General features: G+C 33.6%; 1 protein-coding gene across 2 annotated transcripts in view; it reads right to left on the bottom strand.

The window, feature by feature from the left end:
* Positions 1 to 7744: 7744 nt before the first annotated feature.
* The window catches only part of l(3)80Fg (dnaJ homolog subfamily C member 16 l(3)80Fg), an 82575-nt gene continuing 78044 nt past the window's right edge, over positions 7745 to 12275 (bottom strand). Inside the window, exon 13 of one of the 2 annotated variants that reach the window (XM_083120534.1) lies at positions 7745 to 8914. In XM_083120534.1, coding sequence (XP_082976660.1) covers positions 8774 to 8914 — 141 coding nt within the window. In that variant the 3' untranslated portion in view covers positions 7745 to 8773. The remainder of the gene's footprint in view (positions 8915 to 12275) is intronic. The other variant, XM_083120535.1, reaches the window with a different exon arrangement.

The following is a 12275-nucleotide window of genomic DNA, read 5'->3' as shown; positions in this document are numbered from 1 at the left end:
CCCATCTATGCCATTTGCCGTACCACAGTTGTAAAAGAAACCTAGACCACATAACAGATTGCTAATTTTGTTTAATCAAAGTAACAGGAATATCAAGTAAATCAAAACACACAGTTTCATATCCAAATTTGGAATCTGCAATGCACCCAGTTCTGCATTCAGATTCTCTTCCAGTTCCAAAACCACCAGTGGAATGGACACTGGAAGATGAAACAGACGATAGTAGTGATCACGAAGATCTTGATTACACGCCATCTACATCACAGCCCCAACCACAATCATTGTCACAGGCAGAATTGAATGATCTTGTGAGAGATCGGAATCTTTCAAAAAGGCAAGCAGAATTACTTGGGTCTCGTCTTCAACAAGAAAAAAACCCTGCTACAACCAAACACTAGTATATCATTCTGTACAAGACAGCTTGGTCTTTCCACTTTTTTCTCAATGCAGAGAGGGCAGTTACAGAATGTGTAATGCTTCACAATCCGGAAAAATGGACCTATTCATAATTCCTCCAAAACTAGTCTCAAAGCTGTTCTCTTGCATAACGGAAACGATAAACCTTAGATACCAGTGGCTCATTCCGTTCAGTTAAAAGAAACCTACGAGAACATGAGACTACTTCTGAAGTATATTCGCTATTCGAATCACAAATGGAAAATCTGTGGTGATCACAAAGTTCTGGGGCTTGTGCTGGGAAACATTGCTGTTTCTTGTGTCACTGGGACAGTAGGGCAAGAAAAGACCATTATGTAGTGAAACAGTGGCCATTAAGAGAAAGCTTCAATCAGGGTGAAAAAATGTTTCTCATGAACCCCTTGTTGACAAAGACAGTGTGCTGTTACCACCGCTCCATCTGAAATTGGGCTTCATGAAGAATTTTGTGAAAGCAATGGACAAACATGGCAGGGGTTTTCAATTTTTACTGTCCAAATTTCCTGCGATTAGTACTGCAAAAATTAAAGAAGGTGTTTCAATTGGGCCTCAGATTCCTGACTTCATGAAAGACATAACCTTTGAAGAGTTGCTGACAGATACTGAGAACGCAGCTTGTCTTGTCATCAAAGATGTATGCACAATTTCTTGGGTAATGTCAGGTCTGACAATTACAGGGAACTGACGGAACACATGCTGGACTGTACAAGGCTATGGGGTGCAACATGTCTTTGAAAATACGTACATTTCCTGCATTCTCATTTGGATTTTTTTCCCCGCCTAATCTCGAAGATGTGAGTGACCAACATGGTGAGCGATTTCACCAAGATATCGCTGACATGGAAAGATGGTCACCAAACCTTTTGGCAGATTAATGCTGGACACTCCTACAAAAAGTTTCACCATCCACCCACAAACGGACACGTTTCTAACTTGTAGGTACATTTCAAGCTTTTTGCAGCTTTCTCGTACCTTTTTTTATGTTTTGTAATACAAACAATTAATTTTATTCCATATCTGTATTTAATCCAGCTACAGGATCCTCCTGTACTGTAATGGAGTAGTTTCCAAGTGTCTGGAAAGTTGCTACTTTATTTTTCATGAATTACAATATATTGCTAACTACATGAAATATAGGCTAAGTGGTACATGTGGCATATCTTTTCCAGAAAAATTGGTACGTGATTGAACATTTCTGATTTAATTTTTGTAATCAGCGTATTTGATTTAGTAAATAACACCTTCTTTCATCTCGCGGCAAGACACAAAGTTCAAATTTCTTGCACTGTGTTATCAGTTGTCAAAGTTACAAATATGCCTTGTTTTGCAGGTAACCAAAGATTGCATTAACAAAGCAGAACTCAGAATTATAATGGTGGTTTATTTCTTAGTCACTAGTCATTACAGTAAACAGCACTATATAAGAACAAAAGAACACTTTTCTTTCCTTTTGAAAACCTTCCAAAGGCTTTGGCATGGCAGTCCTACTTTGTTCAAGCATTAGGAAGAAAATTTACTGTATTAACTAAAGGTACACATTTTTCAGTTCCATCTCAAATTGTAAAAGGAAAAATTTAATCAGTCCACTGGAATATACACATGCATACAAATCATACATAATGAAAGTAAAAATATTTATGATACTCGGTTCTAAAGAATATAAAATTGTGGGGAAAATATTTTAAAATTAGAACCAAACTGATACCATCCACACACAGCAATATAATTAACATGAAAATAAGAACACAGGGAAACAACTCAAGATTGTAATCTAATATTACTAAGGATGCCCAAGATATAGCATTTTAAATTTCTAACAACACTTACAGAATATTCATGGGATCTTCTTAAATTTTAAAAAAAAGCAACATATTCAGAAATGTACGTTTTATGTGCAAGAATTTTGCTTGTGTTCACACGAACAACTGTAAAAATACTGAATTCTCCACATGGTTGTGCAAAAGGGTGTTACGTTGTCCAAAAAAAAAAAAAAAAAAGACTTATTTGCACAAATATGTTTGTGAGTTCTACGATAATCTTGGTCTGTGTGCATCAGGTATAATGTCTACAGATAGATTGTATGATTTGTCATCTATACACAAGTTAGGAATTTATATCTGTTTTGCAATATGAATAACTTGATATAATTACTCGAAATTTTTCTGATTACTTATCAACTGATTATGATTCCTACCTACTCCCTCTGTCCCATAATTATTGTCCGGTACACTTTTGTTTGTGGTCACAAAATACTTGTCCGATATTCAAACTGTGACACTTGTGTATACAGAAGAAAATGAAACACAGGAATGAGTCATACAACGTTATTACTCAAGGATCAGTACAAATTGGCCGATCAAGTATCCAAAAGAACATAAATAAAAAGTTACCATTTTGGCATACCGGACTATAATTATGGGACAGAGGGAGTACTAAGCTTTTCCCAGACTAAAAAATATCCAAAATAAGGTATCTGTTATACTCTAATTTCTTTACAAAATAAACCCCATAAAATCATATTGTGGTAAGAAGAATAAATATTCCAACACACGCACAAACAAAAAAACAACAACTTGTATACAGATTCTATTCTTGAAATATAGAGATCATGCCCTCAACATTACACAAAGACTTCTGAGTAATTCTCACCTTGATAAATAAAACAGGATGTTTCTGCAAACATTTCTCATCCCTTAAATCAAAACTGAGAGCGGGAGTACACTAGCTTAACGTATGAGATACAGAAGTGGCTAAAAAATGTATTAAATACTTGCACTAATGCAGCTCTAAGAATTTTAGTGAATATTTATTTGTGGAAAGGGGGGGGGAGGGGGTTCAGTACTAAATTCTTTTCTGCAAACTTCTAGCACTAAGTAAAGCCTGTTTGAGAGTTTTTTATTAGGTCTGAGCCACTAGAGCTCATTTATATCAAGTTTCGTATGCAAAATTTAGTGAAAAATTAATTATTTCAATTTCTTTTCTTTCAATATGATGATCACATAAATGATTCCGTATATTTCAGAGAACATGTGGTTGCAGTTTTAATATAATTTTACATTATAATGCCTCAAAATAGGCTTCAATTGATAAGATCCCCATAAGTACTGGTTGGTATATGTGCACTCATGTTCAAATCTACCAAGTGGGCCAGTTTATCTGAAAATATTGGCTCAGACCTACATTTTCATTTATCTTTATGAATAATACAAAAAAGACAAAATTCATCAAAGTTTGGCACAAATCATTTTGCAATAATTATTTTTATAAGTAATATTACGGATTTAAGCAGAAGAAATCCTTGTCTTTATTAAGATCATTGTATCCAATAGTTTCTGGAATAATTTTAAAAAATGTTTTGCAATGAATCTATATAGAATACTTTATTCAACTTGATTTCCATTAAAACATTCTAGATTAACCTTGGAAAATAAAATCTGATACAATGGAGGCACTCAGAATAATAACGGCAGATCCCAACCAAAGTTCATTTTGAGAAAAATGACATTTTCTGTTTAATTTCAAAACTCGAGATTTTTAACATTACCACGCAATTTTTTTAGGTTCTTTTAAATATGGTTTTTCAAGTTCATCTGCAAATTCTTGAACCATTGTGGTTAATAGTTTCACAGATTTTGTGCCGTTTACTAGGAAAAAATATACACAAGTGAAAAAATGAGGTAAGACTTATTTATCGAGTTTACCTTTAACGTGTTGTATTAATCCAGCTCCATTCCCAGATTTTCACATTCTTCTTCAACATCAGCACTATCATGAACATTTTTATAAAAATCATGATAGACAGGTAGTATATATTTCAATAGTTGCATCAGGTCATTGTATTTAGCTTTCTTTTAATTTTTCTCTGTTCACTGTACTTCTGCTGTAACTTAAAACAATGAAACATCTAAAGTTTTACCTCTTTTCCTAAAATTAACTGTTTGATGCATGTCAATGTCAGAATAAGATAAACTCATTTTACAATAATGGAAGTTGATTGATTGATTTGCTTTATTTTACTTCACTTCTTGTGCCACTTTTGGCAAATTTGCGAAGATGGGGATGAGTGATGATATGATGAATGGACACTTGCAAACATCCGTGCCCAGGCCAGGATTCAAACCCGGGACCCTTGGCATCATAGCACATGTGCTAACCACTCTGCCACGGGGACTGTCAAGGGACCCTTGGCATCATAGCGCATGTGCTAACCACTCTGCCACGGGGACTGTCAATGGAGTAACCTTACGTAAAAGCAGAGGAGCACCATGAACATCTTCTTTTCTGATGACAAAGTTTGAACTAATACTGTTTTAACTGTTTCTGCATAACTCATAACTTCCGTTTGTTTATTACCCATTCACTTGAGTTTTTTTACTCTTTTGTTACCTTTTTTTTTTCGGAGATTCTGGCATAACAACACACTCAGTCATGGACGCTGCCATATTCTACAACACCACCAAACTCGTAGCAGACAAACAAAAGCACACACAGTTGGGATGTCATTTTTTCACTGATAATTTTCATTTTCCTTACGGATTAATTTTAAAGGTGGAATATGAGAGTTTTGGCATATCCCAATTATTTTGATACTTCAGCATATGAAAGGTAGGTGGCAGCAGTATAGTCATACTTGTATTTCAAAATTCAAGGTCGGTTGGGATCTGATGATGTTATTCTGAGCGCCTCAATTGTATTCCAGTGTCTAATAATGATTAAATTTAACTGATATTTTTAATCAGTATAAATTGTAGCATGTTAATTTGGAGCAATGAATGTCTAATCTAGAAGGACTTTTTTGTTTTTAGTTGTACTCCTATAAGGCATTTATAAAAATATATGAATTAAAAAGTACAGGAGCTTACTCTCAAATTCATTATCATGGATTTAATATCTTTATTTTCATAATTAATACAATGAGTGGCAGAAAAGTACAGACTTTCATGCTGCTGGGAATTTTTGATTATGTTTGGTAATTAGTACTAACAAAACGCTAAGAATCAGAGTTGCGATGTTGTACAAGTAAACTAGAAGATGTATATGAAATAGAAGAAAAAGCTATAAAAGTAGGTACAAAATTCTCACTTCCAGTATAAGATATTTCTACCGTGAGAATTAAGTGTTTTCGGCTTATGACAAATTTTAAAACTGCACTGGAATTTTGAAACCTACTCCCATCAACAGGTTTTTTTAAAATTTTTTAGAAAAGTTCCCCCTTCTTTTTGATAATTTAAAATGTACTATGTCAAAAACACTAGCCTTTCTTGCGCTCATGATAGTGTGCCTATTTTTTTTTGTTCTCCATGCACAAATCTATCCTGAATGCAGAGACTTTACAATGATCAAGAAATATAATTATGTACATGAAACAACTATTTACTTACCCTGCATTAATTCATCTCGTGTTATCTATTATCATCACTCACCGCTAAGCAGCAAGCTAAACCAAGTCTTACCTGGTTCTTGTAAATAGGTAATTACATGGTAATTTATTTATCATTAACAACTATGTAATATATTCTGCAGATCAATGCAGATATTTGTATGTACATATGCATTTCATCAAATACACTACCTTCAATGTATGGATAACAAATTACATCATAGTATTTTTTTCTCAAATGTAGAAAAACACATTCCAAGTGATGGAACTATACAATGAAACATCAAACTATACTATTGTAATTCTATGTTTACAACAACACTTTTATGAGAGTTTTTAATACCCAATGGCATAAACAAGCCATATGTATAGGTTTCTTTTCGCATTAATGTAGAATTATGCTGTACATAAAAGCCATGCTAAGAGAGAAATTCAGCTGCACATAATTGCATTACACACACACAAATTTTCCTTTTTCTATGCATTCTTAAGTTACCTATAAATATCTTACTTCAAAAGAAATTACCACGAAAACACTTTTTTTTTATTAAAGAAATCCTCACAAGCACATTCAAAAGTGTCGACAAACAACCCAAGAATTCAAGAAAAGTATTACAACACTTACAAGCCATAATAAAAAAGTTCCTAAATACAAACTTCAATCACATCTTGAACACTATTTCATTGGCATTACTTGCAAGATTATATGCTTTGCATATAATTTTTCTTTTAGGGAGGGGATGTAAAGCTATATAATAGCATGCAATGTTAGCACAGAGGTGTGCAGAGGTGATGTGAGCAGCACCAAACTCAAGCTGCCTTTACCCCAAGGTACCCATTAATGAGAGGCTGGATGAGTGCCAGAGCTACTTAATGCAGGGACATTGAATCGTCCCAGAGATCACCTGCCCTCTGAGTTGAACCAAGAATCTCCAACAAGGCAGTCAGGTTGGGAAGGGAATAAATATGCATACACATACAAAAGAAAATATAGAAATCTAAACAACTTTAAACACTCTCCTCTTAGCTGTATTTTCACTAAATAAGCTATCTTGAAATGCTATTTACATTCAGCAACATTATGGCCTGTTAGGGGTGAGCTTACATTTTTAGATACTTCAAATCTGACACTACATTTTGCGTCTATTTTATGGGTGCTGCAACAGTTCATACAAATTAAATGCCAGCTTTAATAGTAACCAACAGAATTTTAAAATATTAACAATAATTTTCAGTTTCCTAGAAGAGAACTAATATATCAATGTCCACGGATTTCCTTTTAGAAGTAAAAAAAAAACCAACTAAATAATGTGGAAGGAAAAATGCTAGTTTGGGTAAAGGGGGAAATTTTGCAAACATTACTCTGTTGCAGCCATTTTGAAGAAAGCATGTGCATCTTTACCTCTTATGTGAGTTTTATAATTTAAAAGATTAATCACCAGAACCATTGTTCAGATAATATATAACTCTTCAATTTGGGCAAATGTGATAGGTAAGGATATTGCCCCCTTCAGACTCTGCTTTCTACTTTCATTTCTGCATGCTTTGTAACATGTTTCCAGTTAACTGTACATGTTGTGGACAACAATGAACAACAGCCAATAAATTAGTATATTTTAATCTTGTGCTCCATAATATTACCTTTATCAGTCTTCCATTCCACATCAATTAACAGATTACAAAAATGTACTAGAATTACTTTTCCATTGGAATGGAAACGCTTAATAGTATAACAACAGAGAGCTCTAGAGAAAATACTGCAGTTTAAAGCAATACAATTAAATGACACGATTACCAAGTGTCACGGAACAACATTTTAATTTCATTCAGGTAGTTTGTTGTATTAGTCACATTAACAACACATTAACTTCTACCTAGTTACAAGTTCGCATGTTGTTCCTTCATAATTATTTTTATACTTTAATGTCAATAAGAATAAGAAGAAAGTGGAATGTGTGATATGCAATTATTTAAAAGAAAACTGAGAGGACACAATATTTTATTAGTCATGATAATACATACTGTTAACTTAAAAAGAAAATTTTCTCATGAAATATGAAACTAACATGATAACGATTGTGCACAATGGTTAAATAGTGTAATTTATCAAAGTTCTGAATTCTGAATAGAGAATGTAGCCTGCCTCCCAAGTGTGGTCCTCAAAATGGTATAGTTATTTTTTAGTGTAGGATTTTCACAAAATGAAAGCAACTTTCATGGCACAATTGGAAAAGATTAATACAGTACACTAAAACTAAATGGAAAAATTAAAATAAATTGTGCAAAAAACTGGCCGCAACACTGAATTAATATTCATTCCACTATCTTTTTACTCTAACATGCAATGCAAACTGATATTTACTATTAACAACATTCACTGCAAAAAAATGCATGTTTACATTAAGTATTCTGAGTAAAACAGCACTTGATCATATTTTTTTTTCTAAAAATATGCCCAACGTAAAAAAATTAAAATATCCACACAGGACAATTAACGTTCTGTCTTTAAAGCTTTTTTGTCACACATAATCTATATTTTTTAAAATCAACAGACAAATAAAACATGCAAGATGTACACTCCAACAACAAAAATGTAAAAAAAGAAATAATATGGTAGTATTTACAAGTATGATATTTACACATAAAATTTATCAAGTAACAACCGTCTTTGGTTTAGAAACAATCGCAGTCTTGTTGGTAGCATATGGCACCAGTTTATATCACTTGAAATAATCATTCTAATACAGGCACATTTTCTAAGATCTCTGTGGTGGAAAATCAGAAACAAAAGTCGCCTCTGAATTAAGAGGAGGGGGAGGAATCGTGCACTTTACAATGGGATGAATCGTGTGTTTAGTCGACTTAGGATAGCACTTGTAGCACACATATTATTAGCCAACCCTGAATGTACCATCTCAGAGTCAATGCTATAGAGACTTCATTCTTCTTCAAGTTAACTTACTTTAGGGGAAAATCTGGCCAATAATTGATGTGATATCGATGAGTTGTACCTTCAAACAGACGATCAAGCCAGTTTGGTAGGCCATCCAATAGATTTTCCTGAAATACAACATTACTATACTTATCCAATAGTGGTTCCTGCAATAAAATGGGTGGATATGTGTTAACGTTTCACGAAAATAAAAAAAATGTGTTGCAATACTACACATGCTCAAAATATGTCAAGCACCAAGTTAACATTTCTGTGGAGGTTCGACATTTGAAAAATAACATCATCCACGTTACAGCTGAAGGCATGCAATTTCAGTTTAAAAACATGCATTTGTCGCAATATAGTGTTTCAGACTTTCATGCTATTACAAATTACAAAGTGAAGAAATATTTCATCATGTAGGCCAGTACACCAATTATTTTTTTTATATAATTTTCAATTTTACTACATAAAAAAATATGTATTATGGAAAGGTGGCCAAGGAATCCAGATAAGATATCCAGGCAATGCTAATTTCTGGGATATTCAGAATAATAAGTTTATTCAGATAAAACTTTTATCTGGATTTGAATATCTCGACTATCGTGTAAATAACCAAATTACTGTTTGAAGTTTTTGAATGATAACACACTATAAAAAAATTTAGTCAATGGTGAATATTGAGCCAATTATTTCACCTCTATGAACACCAATATTATAGTATATCCAGTCTTGGTTCATCATGCACAAATCAAAACGTAACACATACCAATGGAGCTACAATATGCAATAGATAATAGATTTTTTTCTTACAAATTCACTTTATACATTTCTAGTACACATCATTGAATTAGCAGCAGAATAACTGTCAAAACACCTGCATATTTTTTTTTTCAACAAGCTCTTACTTGAAGGGCTCGGGAGTAAAACATGGGAAGTGACATCGTAAGTGGAGTCAAACCGTACTCGTTTTGTTTTGTTTCATCAACAGATAACAGAGTTAGACATGTTTTAAGTTATGGTATCTACAAGTTGTTTCGTGTAAAGTATAGATGGTGGAAAAACAGGGGTTGCTGAATTAAGTGTCTCGGAAAGTTCCAGAGTATTTAGGCCACAGCGAAGATGAGAACGCCATAAAGACCCGGAATATGTACCACCAAAAAAGAATAAGGAGAATGAAGAGGCTACACATGCAGAGCTGAGTAAAACTGTGCATGGCCACGTATATTCTATTTCACGTAAAATGTGGTATCTACTGTAGATACCATTGTGTACATGCAGCAGTGCTCATAATGGCAGTTTCAAAATAAATTTTACTCTCGTACCTGGATGTGAACTGTGATCTAGTAGAGAAGCCTATACTTTCCTTCTACTAAATATAAATAACTGTAGTCACATAGAAATTGGTTTGATTTTCAATTGGGTATCCGCATTTAAGATACCATGCTTTACATGCAACGTCAAAAATTTATTGCACTTGAGGAACCATGTGATATGTTCCTCTGAATCATATCAATGACTTGGAACTGTTTAGTTTCTTTATCAAATATTTCTTTCATAAATCTGTAATGCACATTTTAAAAGTTATATGTTTATAGTTGACCTAATTACCTATTTGTAATTTAATTAACTTTGATATTTATATTTGTCACTTTGGTGAAAGCAAATTCTTTTATTGTTGATATTTAATTGCAAATATGTGTTCTTCTTAGTTCGAAATTATAACTATTTTAATCTATAAACTAAATTTGAGTGAAATTTATTTAAAAAAACATAAGCCCTATGGATATTTGAAATCATTCTTTACAATTATCTTGAGTTAAAGAAAAATATAACAGAAAGCTACAAGGGGCATACTTGTTGTCTTTAAAATAGAGAAATCAACCTTATGTATAAATTGCTTATTGAACCACAGAAACCTAATATTGCCAATGTACACAATTTGGATAGTCTACGTAACACAGCTATGTTTCTCTTTTGTATCAAGATATGCATTTGTGGATCGAATTCTGGGGTAATAAATAGAGCCTCGATCTCTCTGTGTGTGAGGTAATGTGAAGCTGAAGAACTGTTCATTTTTTTTTTTACAAAAATTGATCTCCGTATAGAGATAAGGAAGTTATTTTTAATCACAACCATTCACAAGGTGGCCACTCTAGGACCATAGTAAAATTCAAGTATAATTCCAGGTTTTCAAGGCGAACTTTCAAAAAATTCAAGGGCACAACAGGTGTTTTCTATAATTTCAAACTACGGTTTTACCGTCTCTCATCACTCACCCACATATACCTATATTAACAGTATAACTGCGGTTCCAATAAATCGAAAAATTATAATTCAATTCAATTGAACGATACATGTATTTCATTTAAGGTGTGGAATTTACACTTGCCATTTCACATACTCAAGACTAGAAATACATCTACAACCCCAAGTCACAAATGTTAGGGGAAATAGTAATCTACGAAAAATTGTTAATTCTATAAGAATTTCAAATTTACATAATCAACTTCAAGATATTTTATCTTGCAATAATCTTCCGTCTGTCAGATAGATTGTTCTGCAGGGACACTAACAAAGCAAACGAATTGAGAGAATTCTGTTTTATTTTACACGCAGCTTTCTTTTCCTTCCTCGAAAAAAAAGTAAAACCTAAACTGTGAAAAACTTGTCTCAGGTCATTAATAAATATGTACAAATTCAATGGAATTGGTATTTTAATAAGTTGAAATTTTTCACATCTACAGAGAAAAATTCAAGCAGAATTCATGCATAATTCCTGGAATTCAAGAAATACCCGGTAAGTAGCCACCCTGATTCAGAACTTATTTTTTGAAATAATAATAATCCGTCGCGCAACCGCCCATGAAGGGCCTAGGCATACCTACCGACTGCCGGTCTCCCTCCCACGCTTTCATTCGTCACCTCTAAGCGTGGAGATCTTCAACCGGTATTGGAATAGTCGGGGGGTCGGCCCGACGTATCCCCAGCCGTTATAGTAGGTCTCCGTGACCGGATTACGCTCACTCACTCGGAGCTCCCCAATTTCCTCACGATGGTGGGTTGCCACCGGCCCTATACGTAGGCCGAATAAATTCCGACCAGAGCCGGATTCGAACCTACGCCGTCCCGCAGCGAACGATCTCAAGACGAGTGAACGCCTTAACCCGCTCGGCTACGGAGGAGGACATTTTGAAATACTAATGCAATAAAATGAAGTAATATGTTTATATACTTTTCTAATGGTGTTCATTTCGGTCATAGGCAAAACAAAAAATCGTGACATAGGAAAACAAAAACTTGTTACAACAAGTAGCTCATGTTATTGTTTATTGAAAAAAATATTAAAGGATTTCATATTTGTTTTACAAATTGTTATGGTTGCTATAAAAAGTCTAATGTCAAAATATTATTGAAGTAACTTCATAAGTCAGATTGAATAAAGCGATATCTGATCGCTCATTTTGATATTATCATTGCATGAAAAGTATGGGAACTACAACAATTCCTCGAATAACCCTGAAACGA

This window comes from Lepisma saccharinum, chromosome 4 (assembly GCF_977018435.1).
Source record: "Lepisma saccharinum chromosome 4, izLepSacc3.1, whole genome shotgun sequence".
Classification (NCBI taxonomy): Eukaryota; Metazoa; Arthropoda; class Insecta; order Zygentoma; family Lepismatidae; genus Lepisma; species Lepisma saccharinum.
Note: the sequence above shows the minus strand (reverse complement) of the source record. Positions and strands in the feature narration are given on the sequence as shown.